The sequence below is a fragment of the Podarcis vaucheri genome (genome assembly GCF_965113315.1).
Source record: "Podarcis vaucheri genome assembly, chromosome: 1".
NCBI lineage: Eukaryota > Metazoa > Chordata > Lepidosauria > Squamata > Lacertidae > Podarcis > Podarcis vaucheri.
In genome coordinates, this window is record NC_138759.1 from 119,865,641 (window position 1) to 119,882,740 (window position 17,100).

Genomic DNA, 17,100 nt, shown 5'->3' on the forward strand with positions numbered 1-17,100 from the left:
TTGCTTGGTCTCAGCTCTTACCAACCTGGCAGTTCAAAAGCATGTTAAAGTGCAAGTAGATAAATAGGTACCTCTCTGGTGGGAAGGTAAAAGGCGTTTCCGTGCGCTGCTCTGGTTTGCCAGAAGCGGCTTAGTCATGCTGGCCACATGACCTGGAAGCTGTACCCCGGCTCCCTCAGCCAGTATAGCAAGATGAGCGCTGCAACCCCAGAGTCGGCCACGACTAGACCTAATGGTCAGGGGTACCTTTACTCTACATTTAAGAGAGGGAACAGGGATGACCCCACTGGGCCACCAGGCCCACCCCTCCCACATTTCCCCAATGCCATTCCTAATTGCCCCCCCCCTTCCACTGGGTTTCTGTAGCAGGCAATTGAGCAGGTTCTCTATGTGATTTAGAATAAACCTAGAACATCAGAGTTCGAATCCCACAGGGAAGCAACCTCGAGTACAACAGACTCCTCACATGCCACCAAATCCAGGTTGGGCAATGACATTTGCATAGGAAATCTGCTTCCCCAAAGATCAGACTTTTGCAATAACAAAAGAGATGAGAAAATATAATAGAAGGTGTGGGATAGGGATGGTCAAATGTGTCACTTTTGATTTCTCTCCGTTTCTCATTTTACCAGTTTTAAGTACTTTTCTCTACATTTCCACATCAATTTGTGTTTTATTTTTATTTTTCCAATGTCCTCATGAAAATTCACCAGATTTTTGTTCAAATTTCTCTGGCATTTTTGCTTAATATACTCATTTTTACAAAGTGTTTCCCCCTAGTATAATGCATTTTTATATTATTTTCATTGATACATGCATTTATATGCACACTTTAGCCTAGTATATGCAATTCTGCACACATTACTTGGCTAGAGAATTGCAATGCAAAATTTGGAGAAGTGCAAATTTCGAAGGAATAACTATGTTTCAGTTCACACATGGTTTTGAATAATGTTAAGTAGGCAAATTTGCCTTTATATGGGAATCAAATTGAACTTATCTCCCATCCCTACAGTGGGATAACACTACTCAGTGCAATATCATCTAGCCTTACCACAAACAAATCCAGATGAATGTTTAACATACAGGGAACCTGGAAGTGCCCCTAGTTTAACGGCTGAATCTGATTACCTAAGGAGCAACTTTCTAATGGTTCCTGAAATGACATAATACTGCACACCACTGGGATTTCTCAGTAAATCATTATTGGACCATAACACTAACAAACAAACATCATCTGAGACAATAAGCTTTCTTTCTGGCATTACAAATGCTGACAATTATTTATTTTTGCATACTATCCTCAGTATAATTTGATATTATTATGTGCTACACCTGTTTGGAAGCTCAGTAACCTTAACCCAGGAGTCAGCAAACTTTTTCAGTAGGTGGGCCGGTCCACTGTCCCTCAGACCTTGTGGGGGGCCAGACTATATTTGGGGGGAGGGGGAATGAACGAATCCCTGTGCCCCACAAATATTTTTTTTTATAAAATTTTTATTGGGTTTTCACATTTTTTTATACACAAACATACAGAAAAAACAAACGGACACAAAAGACATAGAAACAAAAAAGATATAAAGTTTACGAAACTTATTTTCATAACCCTGGTCCATGACTTCCCTCCACCCCCTCCCTTGCATCCCTATTCCCAATTTTGTATCAGCAAATTGTTGTTTCTCAAAATCTTAACCATCTCAATATTTTTTTTTATAGAAAGAAAAACAATTGTTCTAAGTTGGATCTTGGTTCCCTTCCATCGATTTCCCATTTTGTCTTTCATATCGGTCATATTAATTAATTTCCATTATCCTGAGTGTTGTTAAAATTAAATCCTTCCCTCCCTCCCATCCCCGGTTTGCGTCTCTTCCCAATGAATGTCCAAAGTATCAGTTCTTAGCCTGGGTTCCTCACGTCCGAGGCTCTCCCATCTCTCACAGTCCCTCTCCGCCGGTCTTGTTGGTAATCCTTTATGTCGGTCATCAGATCTCGAAAGAGTTCTATCACAATCCATCCATAGTCTCTTACATACAGCCGCTGAAGAATTTCCACAAGGCATGGATCTTTCAAATCATAGTCAGAGTCAGAGTCAATGTGGAGGCCCCAATTATATTTCTTTATTTTAAATTCTTGCATTCCATAAACTTCCAGGGCCTCCACTTTCTTCTTTTGGATCTTTCGTAGATTTGTTGTAAATCCAATCCAATAGTCTCCTTGCTTGTATTCCACAGATGTCAAGTTCTGGTTAGCATCTTTTGCTTTCTCTTTCTCTTGTTTTGTCTCTTTTTCTTTAAATATCCTTTCAAGTCCAGCTGTGGGTTCTTTCTCATTCCAATCCTCCTTACAGTCAACAGAGCTGCTTGTTTCAGTAGTGAAGGTCATTATATGTTTACTCATTTCTGAGATATGCTCTTGTAAGGTTCCCACCAAATAAAACATCCTTTCGATTTCAGTCAGTATCTTTCCATCCACAGCCATTGTAATTCCACAGAATTCCCCCTAGAGGGATTCTGATTATTTAACGTTACTTTCTCCAACAGTCCTCTTTCTTGTTTTTATTACTTTGTTTCCAACAATTTAAGTTCAATTGTAACACCTTTTAATCCAGAGGGATTTTAAATTGCAATTTTTCCCTGTAAACTGTATCTTTGACAGCTTTGACAGCTGTCAAATTCTATGCTTACAGGCTCCGAAATAGGACGCTCCCGGGCCCGGGGGGAGGTTGTTCACAGCAAAGAAATTAACTTCCAAAACTCCACTCTCCTGCACAAAGTCACTTCTTTATTTTTTTCCAATCTTGAAAGTCAATATCTCTTTAAACTCACCCTTTGCAGGGCAGGCTCTCCAGCTTAGTTCTTACGTCGTTGCTTTAGTTCGTCTGCAAGGGGAGGGTGCGGACTTCCTTTTTGCACACACCCCCGATCGTCTCAAATTCAAACGGAAAATTCTTAAAGTCCAATTTCAATCTACTCACGGGTTGTTTTTTCAAGCCGAATTTCAAGGAAGGAAGTCAGCGCTCTTCGGTCATGGCTCGCGGCTTCGCTCAGCAGGGGTAGCGATGGACTCTCAGTGCCACGCCACCCCCCGTATCCCCTCCGCAGCCTTTAAAAAGGCTCTTTGCGAATCAGGGGGGGCGCTTAGGGCACCCACCGAGTCTTCAGTCCGCAGGCTTCCGCGCCTGCGGTTTTAAGGGTCCCCGTGTCGCCGGCACGGCAAAGACCCGTCCCCCGCTGAGCCGATTCCCTCCGGAGCTCGGAGGGAATCCGCCATTCCCGGATCGCGCCAACCCCGGAAGTCCCCTGTGCCCCACAAATAACCCAGAGATGCATTTTAAATAAAAGGACACATTCTACTTATGTAAAAACACACTGATTCCCGGACCGTCCGCAGGCTGGATTGAGAAGGCGATTGGGACAGATCCTGCCCCCGGGCCTTAGTTTGCCTACCTATGCCTTAACCCAGCCTTTCTCAACCTGTGGGTCCCCAGATGTTGTTGAACTACAACTCCCATCTCCCCTAGCTAGCAAGGCCAGAACTCAGGGATGATGGGAGTTGTAGTCCAACAACATCTAGGGACCCACAGGTTGAGAACCACTGCCTTAAGCCATTTCTGAACACTAGATTCATTGAGAAACAAACCCCAAATAACTCTGTGAAGACAGGGGAAGGTTGCAAATCTTGATGGACAGAGTAAGATAGGAGTCTGCAGAGAACAAGCCTCCCTGAGCTATCAAACAACACACACTGTCCTTTATGTGATATGGAGTGCTGCTACAAATCAGAGTTGAGAAAGCTGTACCCTCCCGATGGGTGGACTACAACTCCCCTCATACTTGACCATTGGCCATGGTGCTTGAGGCTGATGGGAGCTGGAGTTCAGCAGTATCTCACAAGTTAGCCATCTCTGATCCTCAAGACCACCTCATTGCACATAAGGGACTGTGGCATTTCAAAACAGCAACGACAACAGAGCTTTCCCCCTTTCCCTCCTCTGGCAAATTAAAACCGTGCCGGTATATTTTAAGGCTTTCGGCTGTTGTGTTTCCAGGGAGGGGTTGGTCTGGAACGTTTTCCCTTATTATTGCTAGGCTGATTGTTATGTTGTAGCGTTGCATGCCACTGCCTCAGTGCTTGGCTAGTGAACAGGAGAAGTCCCAGGTAGGTTTAAAGAAAGCAGAAATGACCAGCAGGCAGCAAGAACACAAGGGATTCCTATCACAGTGGCTCAGAACCCTGTAGCACAACACAAACAGATCTTTTGCATAATGACTGGGGGGGTGGGGAGGGAAACTGTTAATAACGGTTATCTTTCAGTAACATAGCAACAGCCAAATCCTTGAAAAGAGGAAGTTTTCATTTATATAGCATTTCATTTAAACATTGAAATTTGGTATAATGTAGAGTATGAAACAAGTTTTGAAAGGAAGCTAATGATTAAGAAGAAATGCAATGGGCATTTAATAAGTGGAAGGAACTGCAAGATAATTAACTGGCATGCATAAAGATTCATGCTTTATACCAAAATTTTAATTTTGCACATAAATGTGCCTGATGTAGGCAGCATTTAATCACCTAGCTGACAGGAGTAACTACTTTCATTTAACCTTGACTGAAGATCATGAATTCTAACAGGTTTAATTGGATACATCATTTAACAGAATGAACAGAGCAAATTTTTCTCAATTCATAGGTTCTGATTGACATGCACCAGCAATAAGGCGTTGCACAATTAAAGCTGATCTGTATTCCTGGCCTGGGCACCAATTGCCATAGTGATGTGACACTGTTTGATCACTGTGGCACTGAAACTACACTGAATTTCCCCTTGTTTTGAAAAGGGCACTGCTTAGAAAGAGAGAGAGAGAGAGAGAGAGATTTTGGCACTTAAAAAAAATTACTCACATTGATATGCACAAACTGTAAGGGTAGGGGCATGTCTTATTGGTAATTCCAGAAAAGGGAAGGGGGGGGGAATGGTGCAATAAGCTAACAGTGCACTCCTTTACACATCTACTCGGAAGTAAGTCCTATTGAGTTCAATAGGGCTTGCTCCCAGGTAAGCGGGGTAGAGGCTTGCAGCCGTTTGTTACTACAATACTTAGGTAGTGTCAAAAATGTAGGTAGTTCAAATAATCGGTGTATTTCTCCAAACACAAACATTTAATTCATTTGCATATGTAAAATTATGTAAATCAAATTTAGTTTCGCCAGGTAGAAAAACAATAGAATCTTCTAGTGGTCTCACTTCCTATAGAATATTCAATACTGGGCGAGCAGGGAGAACAAATGACCCCAAGTTCCTCAGCAGAGGAATGGATGTAGCAGGTGTAATCTGGAAATCGTAACAGGGTTGGTGGCGCTGTGGGTTAAACCACAGAGCCTAGAACTTGCCGATCAGAAGGTCAGCGGTCCGAATCCCCGCGACGGGGTGTGCTCCCGTTGTTCGGTCCCAGCTCCTCCCAACCTAGCAGTTCGAAAGCATGTACAAGTAGATAAATAGGTACTGCTCCGGCGGGAAGGTAAATGGCGTTTCCATGCGCTGCTCTGGTTTGCCAGAAGCGGCTTAGTCATGCTAGCCACATGACCCGAAAGCTGTACGCCGGCTCCCTCAGCCAATAAAGCGAGATGAGTGCCGCAACCCCAGAGTTGGCCACGACTGGACCTAACGGTCAGGGGTCCCTTTACCTTTTTAACAGGGTTGGTTGGAAACTTTGACTTTGGGTTTACCAGGAATTAAAGGGATTTGTCATAATGAGTCAGTAAGGGAGTCACACAAGGGTCAGTGGAGCAGCATGCACATGTTCATTATGGAGGAAAAGGGTACTGTGTGACATTGATACACTTGTAGTATTGTAACCAGCGGCAGAGCAAGTTGATTGGGCGCCTGGGGCGGCGCACATGCCCTGCATTCAGGGGCGGGGCCAGCTGCCCATGGCGGCAGAGCCAGCCACCCATGGGGCAGTGCCAGCCGGGGCAGGCCGCTCCGCGGGGCCTCCAAGGAGTCTGCCTGCCTCCTCCCACTCAGCCGCCCTACAGCTGAGGGGGAGGCGGTGGGCAGACTGTTTGGGGCAGCGCGGAGCCCGCAAGCGCCCAAGCCACCACGTCTGTGGCAATCACACAGGGTCCCTGAACGTTTGGCGGTCTATTGATCCCTGTGCCACTACTGTGATTGCTTCCCCGCTGCCACCAACCCATTTCTCTTGGGTACACACAGAGTCCAGACAGTTGTTAACATTAAATCAAATAAGCAAGTTTATTTTAAAAGCATGAACAAGTTTATGGTTTCAGATAATTTTTCTTGTCAGTTTCTCATCCTTAGTTTCTATACCGGCCTATACCTTCCTAATAACTCCTAACTGATTATCCCAACTGTCTATCTGACTCCTCCTGTTTCCCTCACTCTCTCACATCAAAACTAGACCAATCCACAGACTTATCCTCCTTCTTCCTTCTCCAACTCCCAACTGACTTCCCAACAACTCCAACTCCAACTCTATCTCCTCCCCTTGGGTTCCCACTGGCCAATCACTTCACACTCATTTAACCCTTTCCTTATGACCCACCTAGGAGGGCAAACGCCACAATGTCACTCCCAGGAGAGATGCGTAGCTCGGGCATGTGCAGGCCCCGTGGTGAGTGCTGCCTGGCATTTTGTCACCCCCCTCAATGGTGACACCCGGGTCGGACCCCGCACCCCCTTCCTCCGCCCCGATTGTAACCCTGGCTTCTTTTGGAGTAAACAGAGTCTCTGCCATGTGCAGCTTTCTGGCTTCAACCACACAGCGTGTTTTCTCCTCCATCTCAAGTGTGCACCCTGCCCAACTTAACCCATTTTGTAGAGATGTCAGGGAGAGCAGGTATTTCAAAGAAACCTTCAGGAGGAAGAGGATAAGCAGCCTTCGATACGTTTTCTTTGTCCATATTTCATACTATGAAATCTTTAGAAAATTGCTTAGGTAAGTTAATGCTGCCCCCAGGCAAATTCCCGGTCCCTAAACAGCTCTTTCTCATCAATCCACCAGAGGCTTCTTCAGATCCTGGCAGGATTCCATAGGTCATATATTTATATAAATATATATTACTTAGATGAACTCATAGTCTGCCTTCCAGTCATTAATAGCTGGTAGGGTTTTCTACAGGGGACGCAGGTGGCACTGTGGGTTAAACCACAGAGCCTAGAGCTTGCCAATCAGAAGGTTGGCGGTTCGAATCCCCGTGACGGGGTGAGCTCCTGTTGCTCAGTCCCTGCTCCTGCCAACCCAGCAGTTTGAAAGCATGTCAAAGTGCAAGTAGATAAATAGGTACCACTGCGGCGGGAAGGTAAACGGTGTTTCTGTGCGCTGTTCTGGTTCGCCAGAAGCGGCTTTGTCATGCTGGCCACGTGACCCGGAAACTGTACGCCGGCTCCCTCGGCCAATAAAGTGAGATGAGCGCCGCAACCCCAGAGTCGTCCGCGACTGGACCTAATGGTCAGGGGCCCCTTTACCTTTAGGGTTTTCTACAACTTTTCCTCTTTCCTCTTTTTTCTTTATTTTTTACACTTTGCAGTTGCATGAGGCCAAAGTTACATAGTGGAAAGTATAAAATTATACCCAGATTACCTGTTCTGGAATATATCATTGCTAGAAATAGAAGCACCACTCCTAATTATTCTTATCTCTACTAAGGACTGGTGACAGACACTGACTTTGTCAAATTCTTTCAGGCAAACACTTCTGCTCGTTTTCAAGGTTTATATAAAAAAAAATATTGCTAAGTATGTTGCTACTTTGTTTTCCTATCTGGATGGGTGAATCAAAGGGGAAACAAACTACGTGTGAAAATAGTGGAACGTTCTACCATCTATAAAAGAACTTTGGTGCAATATTGCTCGCTCCCAAAGGATGCTCAAAGCAGTCTCTTGGTTTGTTTGCTTTTCCTGTATTGCTAAATACCTGTTGATGTTTGTCAGGAGTTTGCCGATGTTCCACAAAGAGGTGGACAAGGAGCAGCCCAATATGCTTGCCCTAGTGAGCAAAACCTCTCTGAGCTCCCTTTGTTTTAACTACGGAATTTGAAGTGGAGAATGGTTGCTGAATTCTAACCTGAACCTCCTTGTTGTGCTTAATACAATTGTTGACAGCATGTCACCGTAAAGGATAGTCTGCACAAAGCATTGCTGGACTTTGATTTCACAATAGGTTGATCGTTTTTCTACCAGTTCAGTTGGAATTATTGGGTAGGGAGTCAGTCATTGAAGCAGTTTGCCACATACGAGCACTGATTTGCTGACGAGCCATTGGCAAGATATGTGACTTTTCTCCAGCTTAGACAACTGTTTCACCCAATTCAAACAAGGTAAACGGGGGCTGGGGAATAGACCTGCTTTGAAAACTAGCGCAAATTGGATTGCACTAAGCATTATCCATGAAAGATTGCTGGCATGTTGGCAAAGAAAGCAAACGCCAGCCCTACTGAAGCATTTTTGCAATGTTTTCTGGTTGTGTGCACCGAACATCTGAATGTTTCTAAGAGCAATTCTGTTTTTTCCTGGCTGTGTGATATAGCAGCTCCTTAGCTCAGCAGCAAGACACCTGTTTGGCTTGCAAAATGCCCCAGGTGTCTGGAGGTAGAGCTGGAGGTGTCCCCTGTCTGAAACTCTGGAGAGTTTCTGCCAGGCAATCCTCAGCGAGATGGTCTTAATGGTAGGACTCAGTGTGAGACTGCTCCCTGTGTTCCTATTTTCCGCAGTAGAAAAAAAAACATATGACCGTGTGGTGACATTTTTTTTGTTGCTTGTCCCTACAATGTCTAGTCTTGTTTCTTACTGGTGTTTTTTTATTATTATTTAAAGGAACTAGACACAAACCTGGCTGCCTTCACCACTGCCTTTGAGAGGGCGACAGCTGAGAAAATCCGCTGCCAGGAAGAAGTGAATAGAACTAATAAGACTATTGAGCTGGCCAACAGATTAGTGAAAGGTCTTGAGGTGAGGTCCTACAGGGCAGCCTAATGAAGCAGCCTACAGAAAGCATGCCTTTGTTATACACTAGTGATCTGACAATAACAGAGGCACTTAGCAAAGAACCTGATGAGCTGAAAAAAAATTATGTCATTATCATTCATTTTCCCCCATAAAGAAACATGTTTTTGACCTTTACGTTTTCTTACAATTTGCCTCGCTGCCGTATATATTAACTGCAAGATTACCTACTAACTAACATGTCGATGAACGTTTAGAAAAAAGGCAGGAATGGCAACTCTTGGGCAGTGCTAACAGACTTTTTTTTTTTTTTAAGATGTTCCAAGTCTGAGATGCTCTGAGATCACACCTGAATATTTCTTAGGATTGCAGCAAAATACCCAATACAATATGTCCTCATTATTTAAGGAATATGATACTTGGCTATTCAGACTCGAGTTTTACTCAGAGTAGACCAGTCTAAATGAATGAACACAACTAAGGCTGTGTGCGCACTCCCGTTTACTCTGCACCCAGTGTGCTGCCGCCACTGATTTGGGAAGCAGCATACATGCAACATGAGCCACAAATCCATTTCTGTCCTGTAGTTTCCTATAAAAGACTGCATTTTGATGCATCCCCACAGCTTTGAGCCAGATTGAGAAAAAGAACTACCTAGCTGTGTTTTAAGCTGGTAATATGTACATAGCCAGAGTTGGGTCCATCAATTTCAATTCACTGTGAGTAAAACTTTTTTTGAATCCCACCCTAAAACTCATCCGTCCCACCTAGGCCTAGAAATGCTTTAAAATACTACCTACCGTATTTTTCACTCTATAAGACGCACCAGACCACAAGACGCACCTAGTTTTTGGAGAAGGAAAACAAGAAAAAAAATATTCTGAATCTCAAAAGCCAGAACAGCAAGAGGGATCGCTGTGCAGTGAAACCAGCAATCCCTCTTGCTGTTCTGGCTTCTGGGATAGCTGTGCAGCCTGCATTCGCTCCATAAGACGCACACACATTTCCCCTTACTTTTTAGGGGGGGGGAGTGAGTCTTATAGAGCAAAAAATACAGTATCTGTGTGTATCTGGTTGTACCATAGTGTAAAAGGTAAACTGTGCCTTCCAATGAGCATCCCACAGAAAGCAATGCAACATATGCATGTGGATGCCACATTAGCACATTCACCTGATCTTCACTCTCAGTTTCTGATCCATGAAGTGATTGATCTGTGCACAGAAGCTTGCTTTCATATGCATATCCTTTGCTGGACTGGGAATACCTACATACCTAGAATTCATCAGATGCTGATGCAGTTGTCCAAGCCAAAGATGATATACTGCATGTTTTGTTTATGTTTAGCTGGCTTCCCCCTCCCCAGGTCAATGATAAACAAAGTTGGCATTTCAGTGCTTTTGCGCCCTGTACAATGCTGACTATTTACCCGAGGCCTTTACACATGGCAGCACACAATCAAACATGGCTTAGCTTAAACCAGGAGTGAGGAACCTGTGAAGAAAATCTCCAGATGTTGTCGGACTCCAACTGCCGTCATCCCCGACCAGCATGGCTGGTGGTAAGGTCTGATGCAAGGTGTAAGCTCAATTATCTTAGACTCTACAGTACAATAGTAAGGGACGCGGGTGGCGCTGTGGGTAAAAGCCTCAGCGCCTAGGGCTTGCCGATCAAAAGGTCGGCGGTTCGAATCCCCGCGGCGGGGTGCGCTCCCGCTGCTCGGTCCCAGCGCCTGCCAACCTAGCAGTTCGAAAGCACCCCCGGGTGCAAGTAGATAAATAGGTACCGCTTACCAGCGGGAAGGTAAACGGCGTTCCGTATGCTGCGCTGGCTCGCCAGATGCAGCTTTGTCACGCTGGCCACGTGACCCGGAAGTGTCTCCGGACAGCGCTGGCCCCCGGCCTCTTGAGTGAGATGGGCGCACAAACCCCAGAGTCTGTCAAGACTGGCCCGTTCGGGCAGGGGTACCTTTACCTTTACCTTTACAGTACAATATGATTTGCTCTGGCAGAGTAGTTTACTACCATTCATGTATGGGCGAAGTCTGTGTCAGTGGAACCTCTACCTGCAACCATAATCCATTCCAGAGGTCCATCCAGAGGTTGAAACAGGTAGCTGGGAGAGGCGGCGTTGGGCACGGGCGGCAATCGCCACTTCTGCGCATCTGCGGACGGCGATCGCCGCTTCCGCGCATGCGCAAACAGCGATCGCCGCTCCTGCGCAACCGGCGGCAAACCCGCCGGTTACTTCCGGGTTGCCGCGGACGTTGGGCGAAATGGACGCAAGCAGAGGGGGACGTAAAAAGAGGTTTGACTGTACAACAGTACAGTCCCTAAAGATGCTGTGGAAGCTTCAGCTGGTTGTGAATGCAGCTGCCCAACTGTTGACAGATTTAAATGAATGTTAGAAAAATGTTGGAAGGAAATTATATGGCTTTAGTAGAAATGTTTTAAGGAATTAAGCATAAATAAGTATTATAGTTTTAATGGAAAATAAGGTTAAAATATGTTAAGATAATCATATGACAGAAAATAGAGAAAGATGGAAAGGATTTGCTGAAACAATTAATAGAAATGGAATACAAAAAGGGAGGCGAGAGGAGGTCGATGAAACAAGGGAATGAAAGAGAGGATATTGAGATGGTATGATGTGTGTTTTTTGAACTGTTTTTGCTTTTGTTTTGTTTAATGTGTTAATGTTGTGTTGTGTATTGTTTATATATTGCACTGAATGTTTTTTCTTCCTTTTTCTTTCTTCTTTTTCTTCTTTCCTTTTTGTAAGGTTTAAAAGTAATAAATATTATTTTTTTTAAAAAAAAACTGTTGACAGATTTAAGGCAGCACCAGCATATTATGTCTTTTTTAAAAGCCCACTTTGTTAAGTTTAACTTTGTTTCCATACCCAGTTTAAAGTTGTGGCACTGACCCTTAAAGTCCTAAGTGGCTTAGGTCCCTGGATATTTTGAGGAAAGCTAAATTCCTCAATTTAAGATCAGTCCATGAAGCCCAGCTCAAGGGACCCCCAAGCTAGATTGTCATCTGTGTTAGGCCTCCATCTTAATAAGGCCTTCCCTTGGGAAGCCCTCTTGTCTCCTTTTTAAAACAGGTGGAGCGTCCCTGCTCCATTCCACTGAGCTTTTAACCAGCCTGTTTGCCTCATGATGAACATATCCAAGGACCGAAACCCAAGGTTCCTTCCTTATAGTTACAGACAACTTTGTAGTTGCTTTAAGCTGCTATAAATTAACCTATGGCCCTTTTATTTCAGTCAGAGAATGTGAGGTGGACTCAGTCCGTAGCTCAGTATCACGAGCAAGAGAAGACACTGTCTGGAGATCTGCTTCTAACAGCGGCATTCATTTCGTACGCTGGGCCCTTTGCCAAACCGTATCGGCACGAGCTAGTTCAGAATCTGTGGCTGCCCTTCTTGAGAACCCAAAAGGTAGTATGCAATAAAGATGTCTTTAGTTGAAATGTTTTGGGGGAATAATTTTTGAAAACTATACACTATGCTTCTGTGTTGCCAGCAAAAAAAAAATCAAAAAAATTCTTACAATCCTTCATTAGATAAGGAGGGGGTACATATTAAAAGTGCACGAAAACACATTTTACATGAGCAAAATATTTCACTGTTCTTAATTGTAGTAACAGAATTGGATTTTTTTCTCCCTATTCAAAATACAGTGGTACCTCAGGTTAAGTACTTAATTTGTTCCGGAGGTTCGTGCTTAACCTGAAATTGTTCTTAACCTGAAGCACCACTTTCGCTAATGGGGCCTCCTGCTGCTGCCGCGCCGCCGGAGCACGATTTCTGTTCTCATCCTGAAGCGAAGTTCTTACCCTGAAGCACTATTTCTGGGTTAGCAGAGTCTGTAACCTGAAGCGTATGTAACCTGAGGTACCACTGTAGTTCAGTAGTAATTCAGTTGCTAACACAGATCAAAATGGCATAATCCACTATACCTTTAGGGACAGTCTGACATTTTGCTACATCATCATCATTATTTCAATTTATAAACCGCCCTTTATCAAAAGAACCCAAGGTGATGTACAACATTAAAAACATAATAAAAACATACTGGCAGAGACAGCCTAATAATAAAAAGTCACCATAATAACAGTCCTCTCCCCCACACCTTCACAGTCCACAGATTATTTAGGCCTGGTTAAAGAGGAACATTTTTGCCTGGCACCTAAAGACATGTGTAATGGGTATGAGTTACTCGTGCGTAAACTGGTCCCTTTCTCGGTTAATTTGCCTTGTTAAAACTTTCTGACTGCACAGCCCCTTCTCATGGTGGCTGCCTCAGTCACTGGCAGACTCCGTCAGTGGGTGTTTCTTGAACCTCTTCCAACATAAAAGTTGTTTGACACCCAGTCTCCTCCTACTCTCTCTGTGCGGGAGTCTTCTGCGCAGGGAGGGCGTGGGCAGCGGAGGACCTGGGCTCTCCTCACTGATGTCCAGTGAAGAGTCCTGGAGCCCTCTCTCCACTTCCCCCGTCTGCCCCCCTTCATCCCTGGTGTTGCGCTGATTGGCTTCCCCCTCTACTGAGCTGTTTCTCCCCCTGCTGCTGGGTCCTTCGCCAGCAGAATCTGTGAGCCTCCCCTTCGCCTCTCGCTCCGATGTCAGTTTCCTGACAACATGTAATGATGGCACCAGGTGAGCCTCTGTGGGGAGCCACCACAGAAAAGGCCTGTTCTCTAGTTGCCGCCCTCCAAACCTCTCTGGGATGGGAGACACAGAGAAGGGCCTCAGATGACAAACGCAGGGTCAGGGTTGGTTCATAGGGGAGAGGGTTTTGTTTTTCTTTTTTCTTTTTAATGGCATTGTCATACACAGTGCTTTCTTTCTTTAAAATGTTTAGGGGTATTCTCATTTTGTCTCAAGAAAATCACCATTTTATAGTTCAAATTGGGGGAAATAAATACAGTACATGGACAAAAGTACAAAGAACATGCATGCAAAGAACAAAGAAACTGACCAATCACCGTGCTAGATTCCAACTCCTACTTCACACATTAAACGCTCGCTTCCGTCTGAGACTCAGGAAACATCGTGGCAGGAAATAAGGCCGCCATCGGGGGTACCAACAGAACTGATGATTCACTGTCCTAGAGTTAGATTAACAAAATGTTTAGGGGTATGCGTACCCCTGTGTACCCCCGGAAAAAAGCACTGGTCATTCAGGCATGTATACTGCTTGGCCACCAAACTGCGGGAGGCAGTGGAAGACAGGAGTGCCTGGCGTGCTCTGGTCCATGGGGTCACGAAGAGTCGGACACGACTAAACGACTAAACAACAACAACTGCTGCAACGTACCTTAGGCTTTCCTGTGAAGGAAATGCAGGGTATAAAATGATAGATAGATAGATAGATAGATAGATAGATAGATAGATAGATAGATAGATAGACAGACAGACAGACAGGCAGGCAGGCAGGCAGGCAGGCAGGCAGGCAGGCAGATAAGCAGAGTGATCTTGATAAATATCATTCAAAGAACGAACTGGTGTTCAATATATGATACACTTTGATTTCATTCTTTTTGTTTAATAAAATATTTTCATAAAATATATACACCGCTTGATGGTTAAAAAAACCCAACGACCCTCAAAGCAGTTTACATAAAGATAAAACAATAATTCTGAGTTCCGATATGAATGAACTCCTTTATTTCGTTTTGTTTCCTGATATGTAACATTGCAATAGCACCCATCTATGTTTGCAACATCTGCAATGGGAATTAAGAACCGCAGCGTTCTTTTCCCTCTTGGCGACCCTGCTATGCTCCTCCCTTCCCTCCCTCACTTTCTCCATGCTACAGACATGAGCAGTGTGATGTATTGTCACAGGGACAAGTCACTGAAACTAGGCATTTTTAAGTTAACCTTTATTATTTTAGGTTCCCATTCCAATGACTGAAGGTCTTGATCCGATCTCCATGCTGACGGATGATGCAACAATTGCTATATGGAACAATGAAGGCTTGCCTAGTGATACCATGTCCACGCAAAACGCCACTATTCTTACAAACTGCGAGCGCTGGCCTCTATTGATTGACCCCCAGCACCAGGGGATCAAATGGATAAAAAGCAGATATGGCTCGGATTTGAAAGTCATCCATTTGAGTCAGAAAGGGTAAGCGCTCATTGGCAGCTGCTGCTATTAAGAGGAACAAAAACCATTAGGTTTGGTATAGTATGACTGTTGATGCAATGCACTGGCTTGTTTTGCTTGTTTTAATCCATGCTTGCTGCAAAGATACAGATGTATAAATATATCAACTAACTACAAATACACACACACACACACTCAAAGAACCAGAGTTTGATCTAAATAACTGGTGAAAATCCCTTTACTCTCTTAATGCTCTTCCTTGTACTGTATCTACTCCTTAGTCCCTTTGCTCTCCATAAATCTCTCTCCCTAAATCTCTCTCTCTCTCTCTTTTGCAGGTATGTCGATGTGATAGAAGAAGCTATTGTTGCTGGAGACCCTGTTTTAATAGAAAACCTGGAGGAGACCATTGATCCTGTGCTTGACCCTCTGCTTGGGAGGCACATGCTCAAAAAAGGAAGGTGAAGATGTCTGTGTTTATGCATGCGATTTAACTTGGGATGCAATGGAAATTTGATTCAGTTTACGTTTAAAGGCAGATTTCCTAATCTGCACTTTCTGGAGCAGATTGAAACCCAGCCATACTTTAAAATTCGCACTCTTCCAGATTTTGTGACTTCGTTCTCTAGCAAACTAATGTGGGAAGGAAATGCATATGAATTGTTAAAGTGTGCATGTACCTAGTGGAATGCATTAAGGGGAGAAATTGCTTTGCAAAAATATGTATATTAGACAAAACTGCAAACAGAAATGTATATACTGAAAGAAATTTTCCTTCTGCTCCTGTAAAGAATGGATCCAAACTAAGTTAGTTGCACTTAGTTCCCACTGCAATCAACCTTGTTTATTGAGCATTCATCCTGATTTGCATGTTTATACACCTTCTCATTTATCACTCATTGATTCCACACTTTTCAGTACATTTCCTCCTCACTTTCCTGTCCACAACAATTTTCTTTCTTTCTTAAAGTGGATTTGTTGTACTTGGGTGACAGAGCATTTTAATCCACTTTAATTGCACAAATTAAATTTTGGGAAAGAATTTGCAGCCATAAATAATACTGATATTCCTAGCCCTAAAAGTTAGCTCCAATTACTGCAGCTGTGAATATCTCTACTGGGCGGCTAAACCAAGAAACAAGGTTTATCCGAGTCTGGTTGCCCACAATCCCAGACGATAATGCTTCCAACCTTTTTCACTTTGTACCCTTAATTTCCCACCTACGTCCAAATCTTGTTTGTGGGTTTGGTTGCCTGCTGGGTCTATCTTGTCTGAATAGCATCTTCACACTAGCTGAACCCTCTTTATGCTGACTATTGATCTACTGTTAAGTCAGACTTGAAATGAAAAAAGCTATCTTTAATTTCTTGCTGCCCTGGGAGCATTTGATTTCAGTGTGGGAGTCTGTGGCCTGTTGAGACCTATTGCATTGTGGTTGCAATTCTGAATTTGAATGAATGCTAAAATCTTTATGGTTTCAACTGGAGCGAATTCTACAGGTTTTTCCTTGCCTTAATTTTTCCATTTCTTCTCCTGCATGTTTTTTATTTTCTCAGAAATACAGCTGTAACTTGCAGTGTTTCCCAGGGTTGCCAGTGTGGAAGGCCTACCCCTCATTACTGTTTGCAAAATCGGAGCGTTTTTCTAGCATGTTTTTCCTTTTGCAGGTATATTAGAGTAGGAGATAAGGAGTGTAAATTTCACCCTAAATTCCGGCTCATCCTCCACACCAAACTTGCCAATCCCCATTACAAACCAGAAATCCAGGCTCAAACCACATTAATCAACTTTACTGTCACACGAGATGGTTTAGAAGATCAACTGTTGGCAGATGTTGTCAACGTGGAAAGACCTGATCTGGAACACTTTAAGGTTTGTGTATATGGGAATGTGCATCACCTCATTTAGATGATCGTGTGTCGTTTGAATGGACCAAGATACAAACAAGCCAAGATATGATCCTCCTTTCATTTGAGTGAGCAAACAAACAAACAGAGGAGTCTTCTGTTAGCTATAGTTTATGA

General features: G+C 43.9%; 1 protein-coding gene across 1 annotated transcript in view; it reads left to right on the top strand.

The window, feature by feature from the left end:
• LOC309525014 (dynein axonemal heavy chain 11-like) overlaps positions 1–17,100 on the top strand; it is a 227,395-nt gene that overhangs the window by 164,136 nt on the left and 46,159 nt on the right. The window contains exons 53-57 of the mRNA XM_082210341.1: positions 8,834–8,968; positions 12,228–12,401; positions 14,861–15,096; positions 15,414–15,536; positions 16,744–16,948. Of these exons, the coding sequence (XP_082066467.1) occupies positions 8,834–8,968; positions 12,228–12,401; positions 14,861–15,096; positions 15,414–15,536; positions 16,744–16,948 (873 nt within the window). The remainder of the gene's footprint in view (positions 1–8,833; positions 8,969–12,227; positions 12,402–14,860; positions 15,097–15,413; positions 15,537–16,743; positions 16,949–17,100) is intronic.